Below are 15,294 nucleotides of genomic sequence, written 5' to 3'. Positions count from 1 at the left end.
AGTCAAATCCAGCCCCCTGAGACTGAAGTGAAATGATAGTACCTAAAGGGATACTGGAATGTTCAGATGAAGCCATTTGAGGGGTGAGAAGAAACAACAGAACACTTGCTACAGTGGTTCAAACGTAGGAACAGGGGAGGCCAATCACCAACATAAAAGGGAGAATACCACGCCAAACGGTGGAGAAGAGCACCACGCCGGACGGTGGAGAATAACACGCCAGACGGCGGAAAACATACCACCAAGAAGAGTTGAACTTGTGACTTATTCATAAAGAGGTTTTAGTAATTGCCAATTTTACCATTAAAAAAAGTGTTGATCCCTGCCAACTAAGCCAATTCTTTGATGGTAATAAAGTTTAATTATTTATTTAAAGTAGTTATTAATTCTCTTTTTTGTTTGAAATTGATAATACACTCTTGATCATAATTTGCCAATTCTCTTTCAACATTATCTGAAAATCACGATCAAATCTCCCATCAGATTGAGATTCATTTGATTGATATGCGTACTCTACCAATACAATATAAATTCAAAGATTTCATTCAATGACGTGATGAAGAGATCCGATTTGTGCCCGAACCGACAATCTTTTATCTTATGAAAAATCAAAACATAAAATTGTATTACTTTACTTGGAGAGCACAAGCACATACAAAGTGACCATTATACCTGGATTAACCTTGGAAATGAGCAAGGGTATGGTGGTCATTACAACACCCACATAGGATATAGGCCATGGGCAGCTTGTCTACACAACCAACTACATAACAAATATATTGTTGAGTATGGCTCGTGCTTCACATTGTGTTGCCGACGGACATTGGGGTCCCACTCCCTAGTGAGAGGGGCGGGGGTTTGGGGAGGCCGCCCTGGCGGGGGTGTGGGGGCAACGCCCCCATAGCCTGTAGAGAGTCCATGTTTTTGTGGGACTTAGAGTTTCTTTACAATATGGGCTTGGGCCCATGAATCACTGTGGCTTAGGGTTTCTAAGCGCTTATATATATTCTTTTGTAATCGAACATTGAATATGGTGAAAAACCTAATGCTAGACGTAACCTCACATTGAGGTGAACCAGGGTAAAATATGTGTCTCTTTCTTCCTTGTCTTCTATTCAACTATGTGATTGATCACTCTAATCCTAACACACATACGGAGAAGCTACTTGGAGTTTGAATTGTCTACATCCAAGCACCACAGGCAGGGCATCCAGCGGCCGGATGTAGGAAAAGATGCCCTGCCCAGACACAAAAGATCTGCGTCAACTATATGTGAGATGCTGTTAATGAAAAAATAAGGATCTCGAGATCCAAGAGAGCATCATGACTCATGCAACTAGATTTCTCACAAATGCAATTAGCAGGATACCGATCTATATCAGAATCAATAGGTAGTTAGCTCAAACAATCTTCAGGGTAACTCAACAACAAGCTCATTTTGCCATCGAAAACTAATCTCTCTATGGTACTTTTCCTGGCCATCCATTTCTGGCTCAAACTTTCTTCTTCTTTGATTCCACTTATACTATTATCTCTGAAATCAGTTGATGCAAGATCAAATTCTACACTTTCAACCCCTTCTTCTTTAGATACTGAAGTGTCCTCGTAGGAAGTGCTGAAATGTACAGAAGAGGTAGTGGAATTGGTTCTGCTAGAAGCTATATTCCTCTTGGCCCTTTCATGCCACTTCTTTAGTCCATGAATGACTCCATCAGTGAACACAGCCTTCTTCATTGAAAAACCCATCTATTGAAGTTTCAATTGCAAGGATGATTAGATCAGTGGAGAAAAGAAGTTGAGTTAAAGTATATATCTGCACCTAAATATTATGATCTCTACCTGTGTGACCAAAGCATACAAAGGTAGTGTCACATAACCACAGAGAAGTTGAACCATGATTCCCATAGCAATTCTTATAACAATGTCGCTTGTTGTTCTATGAAAGCAAGATCTAAACCCATACTTGTACTGCAATTTAAGTAAAACTGAAATATTAGATCATAATACAATGAGATGAAACAACAAAAGAAGTAATTAAGCTAATCAGATTCAAATACTAACCCATGTCCAAGTGAAGAATGCCAATTGGAAGGAGTTCTGCACAGCCCAAGGCTCCCGATTTAGAATGAGAAAGGGGAGAACAATGATACTTGTTGCACTAGAAAGAAATTTTCAATAGGATTCTTGGGCGGTATAATGATCGTTTTACCTGAAATAAGATGAAATGCATGAGGTGGAGAAGCAATCGAGGACGGCCAAACCAGAAGAAGTCATCACTGGGTTTCACAAGGAAAGTTCCTCTAACAACAGGAGCAGTTTCACCACTCGTGAGACACATTCTAGTTATGATAACTTGAAGCTTTGTCCCTACTAACGAAGCATCTGCAACACAATAGGTAACCAGTGTTATCTGCTTAGAAGTAGTTCTTTTATTTTTCTCTCCCCCCCCCGGGAATTCTTTAAACATAAGTACAAAATAGTTGGGACTTACCACCAAAGGAATGAAAGGAAGCCAGTAGTAATTGTAGAATCCTGCAAATTTGTTCATGACCAGAGAGGTCAAATTGGATTAAACTTGTGTACAAAGGTGTCAATAGCAAATAGAAAAAGATAGGCATACCATTAGCATTGAAGAAAATGAAAAATACTACGAAAACCCAGAGCCAGAGACTGCAAAAGTAATAATAAAAATTAGTGTTTTCAAATGTATAGTATGAGAAATGTGAATCTTCATGTAGGAAAAGGTACCTTGTCACAACAACCACATGAAAGTCATCATCTAAAGCTCTTTTAAGAAACTCCTGGAAATCAAAACTGCTTCCCTCGGAAAAATGGGCCTGGAAGAAGAAGAAATTGAGTAAAATATAAATACCAAATGTTAAGCTGCTTGTGTTTTCCATTATAAATGTGCATTGGATTACCATAATGAATCCATGACGAAGGGTGAAATAATCTTCTCTGGAGTGAGACCCTTCAAACTGTCTTAAAAAGCAAACCTGCGGAGGATGCAAATGTAACATGAGTATTTGTTTCTGGGGTTATTTTTCTTTTTACTTTGATCACAGATCTTCAATAGGAAGTAACTGGGGGAAGCAGAATTGTTGTAGCTTACATACAGGCCAACAAAGTAGAAGAAGATAAGGCAATGTAGTTCAAAAAAACTACTTTTGCAATGGTACCAGAAGGGTGCCGTGCAGGCTCAACAGAATATATACTAGTGATTCATCTTCCTCGAGCTTACCATTGGTGAACTGATAATCCAGTGAAGCTGTTTCTGCTTCCCAATACTCCCACCTTCTCATCTGTTGGGAATCACAAGTTCACAACATCACAAAGTGTAATGGAGTTCATGAGGGTTTTCACCACTTTATACTAGTTTAGTTTTTTTCCCTTCAAATTTGATGCATTGAAGATCCAGAATAGTACCTTGGCCATGCCAAGGCCAAAGGCTAGAAGACAAGAGAGAGCATGAAAGGAGCCTAATACAAATATTAAGAACTGCAGCTCTTGGACACCTTTGCTGGACAAAAAAGAAACTTCTCCCTGTACACAAGTGCATGGCAAAATGAAGTACAAATTAACATTCTCAGATTGAGGAATTGAACATACTTCAATGTCATGGATTCATACCTTCTCTTGGCAAATGGTTTCTTCCACTGCATCACTTGAAATTGTATTGTTCTGGCAGGGAAGGAAGGTCTGAGCAACGGTAATTGGAATGCAAATCTTTGAGATTGGATATGAAGCCCAAAACCATTAACTCTGCTTTCCAAACCAAAAGAAGAGGATAAAATTAAAGGAGAATCCAAGATGAGTGAGAAATTAAGCGAATAAGAAACAAACAAAACCCTTTGCAGCTTACCCAATTTCATCTTATCACAAGAGCCCAAATGAGAGATCTCCTTCTGTTTCTTTGAACAAACTGAAATAATTAATCAATTATAGAGCACTTCAACATGGAGCGATCAGAATTCGTATAACAGACATTTAATTGTCTTTGAAAACAAACAATATTGATTTAAGTGATGCAACTTAAATCAAGGTTCCAGTGAGAAGTAATATGTACTATTAAAAATTGACAGAGAAACAACCCTAAATGGGTTTGAACAAGAGATCTCCAGTACTTGAGACTTGAGAAGAGATTTAATTATCTCCAAATTTAATTGAAGAAAGTAGATAGTTTGGTTCTTCAACCTTGTATGGTTCCTTTAACCCGGATATATTTGAAAGGTAGCTGCAGAGAAGTGAGAAGTTACTTCTACCTATGTTGTCAGCTCTTTAGAAAGGAATAATAACAAAATGGCGACTCGTGGATAGAAGTTCTGGTAAGCATGCATATACCTTACTTAGAAGATGAAGGCCATATTCAATGAGAATAGAACTGGTTATCAGGATTGCACAAACAACAGCCACTGCCCATGTTGGTGTCTCTTCCAAAGTTGATTCAACCTGTTCTTCAGCCATCTCTCCCTCTCTCTTTCTCTTCTCAAAATTGGGATCTACCGAGTGAAAAACAGACACAGAGGCTGAGCTTAAATAGAAGACAGAAATTTGACGAGCTACAGGCATTCAAACTGCAGTTGTTGGGTAAGTCAAAATGTCAAAGTAAACATTCTCTGTTTCTCGGCCTTTGGAAAACGAAACGTCCGTTCTCTGTTTAATTTTTTTAGTCAAAAAAAAAGGAAAATAAAATTTCTCCCATAGTAGGAGAATTTTGAAATTCTACTTTGACAAAAAAGACCCCTGTTACTTATTGGGTGACCATTTCATCAACATGAAACAGAAAGAAGAGATGGTCATGTTTTTCTAATCTAGATAGATTATTTATATGCGAACAAGAATCATGCATTACGCATATGGCAGTCATTAAAACCTGATTTGAACGCTGGCTTTCGTGTATAACCAACCTCAAAGGCTCAAACCAATTTTGGCCCGGTCTGGGCGCTTGAAAATTCTTTGTTCTTCGGATTTTTTTACTATATATTAAATAATAATATGAATTAAGATTTTTATTTTTTTTATTTTACTATTTTATGTTCATGATCAAAGTCAAGGTCAAAGGTTTTACAAAGATTGGTTTCATCTAACGGAGTGCAAATTTAACCCTGATGGCACGAATTCACCTGAGGAGTGGGTCAGGGTAAAGATGTCAATAATAAGCAAGAACCAAATCCAGAATCTGGATCTAGACCAAATACCTTGGACTGACCGAATTTAAAATAGTAAAGGATTGAGTTTGGAATCTCCAGGAACTCATCTGCAGGTCTCTATGACTATTTGTGGCTGCTTTCATTCCTCTCTACTGCTATAATCTGGATCCCAATTGGTAAACAGTGAAGATATCAATTCGAGATGATGTTTTATTTTTCTTCATTTGCTTCTTTACTTTCTTTCTTCTGCAGACTTGAGTATCCTTGCTCAGAGTATAGAACCTAATGATGTAAATCTGAGATCCTTCCAGTTTCAAATGAGCAAATTCCATTTGAATTTCTGCTCCACTGAGGCTTCAAAAAGAGCTGGATGGATATTTTTTTTAATGAGCAGATCCTGAAAAAGCTATCAAGATTATCCATGAGTTTCATGGTGGTTGTCCATGCATTATTAAATCCTGAATAGCACTCTGTTTTGCATCATTGCAGAACTCTTTTCAGCTGGCATTCTTCATGTGGACTTGGGTTTATCTGATTTTGTAAGTTGGGAGATTCATTTGGATCCCATGGTTGACCCAGTTGACTGCGACAGTATGAGTTTGGGTTATCTTTTTTCCATCAGGAGATAAGAGTACATCGTCTTACCCAAAAAAAAATAAGACTGCATCGCTACTGAAATTGTCATGGACACCTGTTCTAGCACAGAAACCACTGAAGATAAATGCAACAACACCACATAGCTCATGCAGTTGAAACCTCTTCTGCCCCTAAAATCACTGAAGAGGCTACACAGGAGAAACTCATCAGGAGAGGTAATTACAGAGAGATCTCTTTTACCAACCCTTTGAAAGACCTAATGACTATGGAATAACACAGACATCACTCAGTAGAAAATGGAGCTTTCCCAATTGCAGCAACGAACTCCCCTAACCCAGAAATCATTGAAGAGGGTATGCTGTGGCACCATATTGTTCCTGCAGTTGAGCTCCTCTGCCCCAAGGGTAGCTGAACAGACTGTAAAGAACTAAATCTTCACGTGGGGAAACTATGAAGAGATCTTTAGACCTCTAGGAAAGAGCTTCAAAATGAGGAGGGGGATGGCAAACATCAGCTCAGCATTAGAAGAAATTAATTCAGGTCTGAGATTAGTCCATCTCCAACACCAACTCCTATTAAATTCTTGATCCCACCAGTTCCTGGTACATAACTGAAAATTTAAAAGAAAATAGAAAATAAGTAGTTACAATTACAATATTCTCTACATAAGATGGTTTTGTTCAGCCACTTACATTCTTAAGATCAACAGAGCCGATGCATGGCTTGTATGTCAGCAAACAAATTCTTGACTGATTTGTCATCCTGATCAAGCTATGAAAGATGTACATGCAATTCCCTTGGATACAAGTGTGGAGAATCAGAGAGTTGGGCTTTAAGGCAAAACTTAAATTTTACAATAATATTACTCATGTTTTCTTCCACTAATGCCTACATTGTTAAGGAAGAGTTACACTAACAATCCAAAGGAGAACAAGCATTAATAAGTTGGAAGATACACAAGGAAAGGTGATTACGACAGCAAATTTGAGACATTAAAGTTCTCTCATACTCTAGGATGTTACAAATAAATTGGAGCTCCAAATCATAGACTACCTGAAAAGAACCATTGCGAGAACCACAATAGCAGCTTCTAAACTGGATTTCCAAACCAATCATCAAAATGCATGTCAAATTTGATTTGGATATAGAACAGAGTTAACAAGGACACGGATACAGGTATTGATATCAAAGACGTAAAAAAGTGTTTTTTCACATGGCACTTCAATGTGAAATTACATAAAATTATACAGAAAACAGAAGTTGAGACTTTAGTTAAGTGAAACTGTGAAGCTGGATTTGTGTAGTTGATGCTGCAGTTCCACTCACTATTTAACACCTGCTCAACCATGTACTTCCACAGAAACAAGGTGCATTCTTGTTATATTACTGCAACATTTTTTTGATTTTAACTCTTCTTGAGAATTACTACTATTATCATCATTTAATCCAAAAGAAGTTTAAAAAAAAATGATATCATTCATTACCTTCTTGCATAGACAGTATCTAGAAAGTAGAAGTATTGATCAGTTATATTAGTCCAAAACAAGCAGATTACAAATTATAAGACAGTTAACTATATATAAACTATGCTATCCTCACTGTCAAGAAAGTAGGGAAAGAGACGGAATGAACAAGGGCTGTATTTACATTAACTATGTATTCTCCAATTCAGAACGACAATTATGCCAGTGAAATGCAATAGAACTCATAGCCATCATAGATTACTATTGCTGCCGCGATGATGGTTCAGTAAAATCTTCTACCATGTCTGGCTGTGCATTTTCCTTGCTCATTGAACGCAGTTCATCAATTTCAACAGGCAACAAGGGATCACATGATACTCTCCCTGCCTGTAGTATCCTGGGGCAACCTGAATGCAGATATCAGAAAAGTAGGTCAATTCCCACTAGGAGCATAATAACCTGGTCTCAAAGTAGGATAGCAAACCCAAATACCTGCCACAGGGCATTGAGGTTGTGCACCCTTTGATTTCATGTAGTGCTCCACTATTTTCTTTTCATAAACATGTTTACAGTCCATACTGCACACACAGACAGGTGTTTAAACAAGTATCCACAAGAAATATCATGCCTATACAAATGCAATATATTACAACCATATGCAATATATATACAAAAGATAAGTTGTTATGCCATTCATAAGTTCTATAAACAAGATTTCTCAAGAACCAAGAAACCCTGTAGTGTGGTCATACACAACTGTGACCTGAACGTGCATACGTTTTGGTTATATGGGTGATTAAAATGCACTCCAATACTACTAATGATAATATCCAGACTCCCTTCCCTCTTTGAAAGACTTGAGATTCATTGTTGACAAGTTGAAATTCTAAAGATATATACAGATCTTTCCACAATTCACACATACAAAAGTTTCTGGTGGGTATAATGAAGAATAAATTGGAAGATAATCACCATTTGGGATAGGAAGAGTACATATGGCAAAGTTGCATGTTTAATAAAGAGCATGACACAGAAGAGGTTGAATGACTTGACAAATATGTTCCCACTTGAGGCGTAAGCCCTATATTTGAAGAGAAACACCACCAAGAGGACCCAAGTTTAGAGCCATCTGGATTTGTGCATATATAGCTTCTGCATCTATGTTAGGACCATAGCATAGCATCAATGCCATGTGTCTCTCAAAATAAATACCTAAGCTTTCACTTTCCGATAAATAGGGTTAAGGAGAGCAATTGCACTCTGAAACAGGAACATAAAATATTCAATGACACATTCAACAACATTTCTAGTTCAGCTGCACCTAGTTTCTGAGTGCCAGCTGGGGTGCTGTCTGATATAGATCAAAGCTCTTTCTGGTATCATATTTTTAATTTTGGTCCGCTTATGAAAAAAAAATAATTAAAGTGATTTTTGATATAAGCATAAAGACTGTTTGGTAACAAATAGGAATTATAGATTACCTACTAAGAAATAGGTTTGTTATACTTTATTTGAATAGTAATTTTATTGACACATTGGAAACACTAGAAAAGCAAAGAAGCTCCCATATATGGTCAAAATAAATACAAGGAACCTGATTTTCCTTTCTAGCAAGATGAAGTGATGTGAACACAGGGACCCCCATGTCTGAAACCCTAAGCGGGGCCCCTAGGATGGATCCAAGAAGCCTCCATAGGCTGGCCGAACCATCTATCAGGGGTATTTTGGGCATTAGTGCCCTTATCTTCTATTATTTTATTTCTGAATTTATTATTATAATATTCCAGAATATCATTTGAGTCCAATTTGTTAGATTGAGTCAGGTTTGGTTTGCTTGAGAGTCCCAATTTGACTTATAGTTGGTTGCTTAGTCTTAAGTTATCTAATTAGCATGTGCTTAAATAAATAACTTGAAGTGTATTAGTGAGATTCCAATATAAGGGTTGTAATTTCATAGTAATTTTATTCATTTTAAGGGTATGTGATAAGAGCTCAGTCTGAGATATAATTGGATCTCATCAATTAGGGAGATCCCACTTTGCATCATAGTCTTTAATTTTGGGCTATAAATAGCCTCTTTCTGCATTGTAAATTTGAGTCTTAGATAAGTTAATGAATTGAGTGTTTGAGGTTCCTGTGTGGGAAGGCCCTGGTGGCTGAAAAAGCTTCGAAGTTCTTCTGTTTTCTTCAATTCAACAGCTCTCAAGAGATCTTCAAGCATTCCCACTTCCCAAGTACGGTCCCCTTCTTCTGTCTACAAGCCTTCCTACCCCCTCCCCTGCCTTTTGCAAGCCGAAGAGGACCCTCCCCTTCCACCATAGCATTTCCCAACCCCTCCCCTCTTGGCTATCCCTAGAAACACCCCCAACCCTGTCGCAAATACCCTCTCCCCCTTTTCCTTCTGTTTCAGCTACCTAGCCCATTGCCTAGTAGTCGTAGGTCTCCTCCTTTCTCCCCTGTTTCTGCAATTCCAGCAGCACCCTTCCTTGGTTAAATCCACCTCCCTAGCCCCTTTCCTCCTCTCCTATAATTCCACCAAACCCTATAAGACAAACTCCAAGTTATTTGCACCATTCAACCTATTTTTCCCTAATCTGAAAATTTCTGCAGGTCTTCTTCAAACTCGGAATTCTGCAGAATTTTTAGAAACTCCACCCCTTTGACCCTTCTGAAACCCTGAGCCGTACTTCTGAATCACAGAACCAGCATAGACAGAGTCCAAAACCACAATGGCTGAAACCTCTCTAAACCCTAATTCGGAGTTTGAATCCAAGATTCAAATCTGAACTTCAATCTTCAAAGAATTCAGATCTGAGTTTCATATTCAGTAAGCTTGGATTGCTGAGGAAACCCTAGAAAACCCCTCTACCTATTGCTGGAAATTCCTGGGTAGCCACATTCTAGGGAAATTACAGATTTACCCCTAACCCAAGATCCATGGTTTCATCATGAAGGTTCCGCAATTCACCTTAAAAGTTCTAGTCTGAAGGTAATTGGAGCAATTGGCAACATGGTGACAGAATTTTTATAGCATTTCCCTCCCTTAACAGAGAACCCTCCTTCATCCTATTATCTTTGTTATATTTTGACCTGGACTTATGAGAAAATGCCCATTGAGGTTCTCATGTAAGTAACCAAAAATAGTTTTAGACCATAACATTATAAGGTTTTGTCCCCATTATAGTTTTTCTATTATTTTGATCAAGCATAAACAAAAATAAGGTACATAAATTATACTTTACACTTACTAAATCATTTTTTGTCAGTAAAAACAAAATGAAAGATGATACTCATTATGGTTGGGTCATATATGTCTTGGCCTTTGATTCCAAGGGTTTACTTTGTAATTGATTTAATAGATCTAATATACAGTTAAGTAGAAACATGAATTTATTTTATTAGTTTACTCAGAGTCATGTTTTGACTCTACTTGCTTTATTATTTCTTAGCCCACTTACATTACCTAATACTTTAAGGATTGTCTAAGCCTTTCCCTTTTAGTATAAGAGTCTTATCTTTTAGCCTTTTATATACAGGGTTAAGCATTAAACACAAATTTGATTAAAGAAATTGCTCGCGCAAACTGCTACTGCCTTCTTCCTCCATGTGAGAGCCCCATTTAGTGCGTGCTCTGAACTCCGATGGGATTGGTATGGCAACAATTGACTCTTTATGGTGGAAGAGTGCCAGAAGTTTTACTCAAATTGTGGAATTAGTGTGGGACCAAAGACTCTTTGGGTGGAAGAGTGCTAGAAGGTTCATTCAAATTGTAGAATTGGTTTGGGACCAATTAACTCCTGGCGAGAAATGCCCAGGAGGCTCAATTAAAGCTTTCTTTCAACCTCTTGAAGATCTACTCCAAGATTTCAGTTGAAAACCAGATCCAGATTTGATCTTTATTCAAGTTTCCACAATTGAACAAAGGTTTCTTCCCCTATAAGTTTAACCCATCCCTGTATCATCCCAATACCAAATCCCCCCCCCCCCTCCCAAAAAAAAAATTAAATTAAATTAAATTAAATTAAATTAAATTAAATTAAATTAAAAAATTAAAAGATTAAATAAAAAAACTCAGTATCACCCAACCATATCTGCCTAGGAGAATCCAAATTGAATTAGGAATTTTCAAAATCTTAACATGTCCATTTAACCATTTCAACCATTACAATTACCCACTGAAACCCTAATTTTGACCCATTTGAACTTGGCTGTTCGTTAAAGATCCTGGGTAATCGGCTCCTAATTGATCTTTTTCCTGTCCAAGACTATATCACTGTCCACATGCTATTGGTGAGCATGCAATGCTTTTGAGGCAGTGGTGCAGCTTATACCAAATTGAAAAAGTGACATTCTCTGAAGCTTTGGATGAAGCCTCATTGGGCTTCACACAACCATCAGATGCTTGTAAACATTTATAAGGTATAATGTGCATGGGTGTAGGTATAAATAAGGAATATGTCTTCTTCACTGTCACTGACAGTTTTTCATACAAAAGAACTTCAAAATCAGGGAGACAATACTCATCTAGACTCTTTAATGTAATAATATTCTAAAATGAACCAGACCTGAACAAAGCAGGTTTATGGTCAGATAAGCTTAATCTCCTTACCCAACCAACATACCAAAGCTGTACCTTTTGCCAAGGACCTCTTATAAGTTTCCATGTGCAAGATTCATGCTCGCAAGCACTATGTTTCTTTTACGTCGCTAGTCAACTTTGTCGGAAAAAGGAGAGAGAAAAAGTTTTACATGTAGAGGGAGACAATCACTTCAGCTATGAGAGCATTCCTCAACACTGGCTCATAAGCACTCCATTTGGCATAATGTAAGAAAACATACGACCTCAAATTTCTGTGTCTCTCTTTTACAACGACAATTGCAGCAAAGGCAATTCATACGAGATCTGGTACATGCATGTGCATTAAAATCTATAACAGCGTATCAATCTGATATTTGGCACTTAGGAGCCGTTCACCTTTTTATATTTAAGAAAATAGAACACACAAACACACACTTCGGAGGGAATAAATATGATACCTGCGCACAGGTTCTGCCAGCTCTGTAACAGGCTTTCCACTCAAGGGACATGTGACATTCAAAATGTTGCTCTCTGTACTAGTCATCACGATGTCCTCCTCTTCTTCACCTGGCATTGGTTCCCCAGCATGATGGACATTCTATTGGAGAAGCAATCACAATAGCCAGCATTTAGAAGAAGTGTCTCTAACTTTCATGGGGAAAAGGAACCAACAAACTATTAAGTAAAGGTACTATTATAAGTTGTCTATAGAATTGAAACAGCATATTGAACCAAGAAAGGACAAACATATTAAAACAAAGCAAACTGAGATGAAATGCTTCTCAAGATATCAAATCAATCAGATTTTAGCATAATTCAAGAAATCGTACGCCATTTCGCTTTTCCAGAGGAGCATGTCGAGACAGGATACAGGAAAAGTCATATAACTAGAATTGAGATCTCGTCAAGTTGAGATCTCAAACCAAGATTTCAGTTCGACCAAGTCATATAAATGGCCTTTGTCTAACTTGAGTTAACAAAATCAGTAGAACACAACCAAAGTTTCACCCCTTTTGCCTCTTCTGGTTGTCACCTGAAAACTCAGATTTCTGCCAGATTTCTTGCTGGATTCTTGGTCAAAGCAGCTCCCTAATTGAGTTAGTTCTTAGTGCTCCACACATACCTTCCTGATTCTTATCAGTTAAATTCGTAGGCTACCAAATCTGTCTGTCTACTGCAAAATGAAAGCTTTGCAATACTGCAATAGTTCAAAATGTATATAAGGATAATCTAATGTATCTAAGGAAATGCAAGAGTAAAATAACTAAATAGAAACTAAAATTCAAAAATAAATTTCAGATAATTGCTAAGCTGATAGTCACCATGTGCGGGGTGGCGTCCCAGACATCCAAGAGGATGTGTCATCACACAGCAACCTTGAGCTCCTTGTCTTGCTTTTGTTTGGGCTTTTCCCTTATGCTCTTGTATTGTCTCCCTCCAGCCTATTCTCTTCTTTGGTAATGAATTTATTTATTCATCCAAAACAAACAAAAAACAAGCAGGGACTAAAAGAACAAAGCCTCACAAGTTATTGGTCTATGAAAAACCTTTCTTCACACAACCATAAGGTTAGTAATGTTTGTATAAGTTTAAGAATTTAAACTCTAAGTCACACAGAGATGACAAACATTAGTTATAGATGCAAATTGAGATGTACTTACAAGCACCCCCTTTTTCTTGGTATTCCATTTTAAATTGCAAGTACCATTAAATTTGAATATCCCATTCTCTTTGCCAAGGTTTTCAGTAAAAGGCTTCATCCGTCTTAAGCCTCATGGACCAGGGAATATCTAATAGATATATCATTCTGCATGCCACAAGTCAAAAGCCACTTCTTACCCTTGTGGATACATAACCTTTACCCCTTCATTATTGGTGATGGAAGACTTTCAAGATGATGCCAACAAGATATCTAGGGCCACACAATGAATTGTTGTTTTAGTTTCCACTATCAGATTCTTCCTGATATTGTCATTCAAATCATACACATTACATACTAATTCACTCCAAAGTTCCACAAGAAATATAATTGACAACAAGAAAGCCTCATTTAGTTGGGACAAGGCTTGTTGTAGTTGTCATTGCTGTAGAACCAAACACAATATCGAAAGGAGAAGAGCACCCTTATGATTATTGTGAGTCTTCTTCTAAGACTGTGTTTTAGGTGGAACCCCAGTGGGAATCCCAATTCACTAAACATGAAACATGTCAAGTCAATGACATCTCCTGACTGATCTGTGTATTAGTCCTCAAACTCACTACCAATGACATAAGGGGTTCTTAAAGAATGAATTTATACGGAAAAATAATGGCCCAACATATTTAGCTCCACAAATTGCAGGTAACAGAGAAAAATGACATGAGAAGCAAGCAGCATTGATTCATCTGATTCTCAAGATCCCCAATTATAAAACATGTCAAAAATAAACAAATATATTATAGCTCAAGTGAAAGGAAACAAAAAGCATACCCAGATGGCTTCCTTGAACTGCCTATACAAAATATGGTTCTGCGGTACTGAAGACGAATTAACCTTGATCTTCTTGACCTCATCATCTAGCAAATTCTTAAAATCTGTTAACTGAAATGTGCATGAAGAAAACGGGAACTTTAGTGACTCTCGGAATTGGGGGTAGGGTTAGAAAGATGAAGAAAACATCACAAAGTCCAAACTCAATACAAAAAGGAAAACAGAGAAGCACCTCTTCTCCAGGTGGACATCCTTGATAATTGTCAGCAACAGTTTGAATTGCCGACGAAAAGTGTGCGCATTCTTCAGACTTCACCAACAGCTCCAGAAAGGCTTTGTCAAGCTCTTTCACCTGCAACAACGGAGAAAAAGTTCAGGGTTTTCCTTTTCCCCAATTTCTTTTGGTCGTTCCATCTACCTTTTCAGGCTGGTTACTCTTCTCCGAGTCCACTGCGATTCCCTTAATGACGGCCAAAGCTTTTCGGATTTCCTGGACCAAACAGTTGGTGTTCAATGAAGATGTAAAAGGTGCAGTATTTTAGGGTTAGGGTTGATGTGAAATTCAAAAGCCACAGAGGTGTGAACACAGAGAAATTACCACGATGAGAGACTGATTTTCATCCTTCAATAGCATAGCTGCATTTCTCATCCTCCTAGCACCGCCATCGCTACGAGAATCCGAAGCAGAAGTAGAAGCCATAAGGAATCTTTGTGTGTGGTTTTTGGAAAGCAGATCTTCACAGGTCACTTCGAAGCAATGAATGAGTTTGGAACCAAGCCTACTCTGCGGAGAATTGAAATGCGAGGGAAACAATTAAAAAACGAGGGAAAATCGAAAAAGAAAAGAAGTCGGATTAGCAAATTGCCAAGCATCACCCCATCATGCGGACGAACCACACGAAAAGTTGTTAAGCGGACCGGTTCGATCTAATGGTTCGATTTCGAGTGATCATTTGATTAATTGATCTCGATTTTGAAGGTATCCTGGTACATGTGAAGATTAAAAACAAAACAAAAAACAGGAATTTTTGGCGG

General features: G+C 37.8%; 1 protein-coding gene and 1 pseudogene across 1 annotated transcript; both read right to left on the bottom strand.

The window, feature by feature from the left end:
• Nucleotides 1-1,410: 1,410 nt before the first annotated feature.
• LOC149004949 (MLO-like protein 12) lies at nucleotides 1,411-4,464 on the bottom strand (annotated as a pseudogene).
• A 2,643-nt stretch (nucleotides 4,465-7,107) lies between these two features.
• Nucleotides 7,108-15,040, bottom strand: HPY2 (RING/U-box superfamily protein). The gene is made up of 7 exons (XM_089168269.1): nucleotides 14,858-15,040; nucleotides 14,678-14,749; nucleotides 14,492-14,611; nucleotides 14,260-14,370; nucleotides 12,248-12,387; nucleotides 7,703-7,788; nucleotides 7,108-7,617 (listed from the first exon to the last, which is right to left on the bottom strand). The coding sequence occupies exons 1-7, from the start codon at nucleotides 14,957-14,959 to the stop codon at nucleotides 7,472-7,474; spliced, it is 777 nt and encodes a 258-aa protein (XP_089024395.1). The 5' UTR covers nucleotides 14,960-15,040; the 3' UTR covers nucleotides 7,108-7,471.
• Between the last annotated feature and the right edge of the window lie 254 nt (nucleotides 15,041-15,294).

Source organism: Hakea prostrata, chromosome 9 (genome assembly GCF_041222555.1).
Source record: "Hakea prostrata isolate BN-2017 chromosome 9, UWA_Hpros_2, whole genome shotgun sequence".
Classification (NCBI taxonomy): domain Eukaryota; kingdom Viridiplantae; phylum Streptophyta; class Magnoliopsida; order Proteales; family Proteaceae; genus Hakea; species Hakea prostrata.
This window is presented reverse-complemented; position numbering and strand designations above follow the sequence as displayed.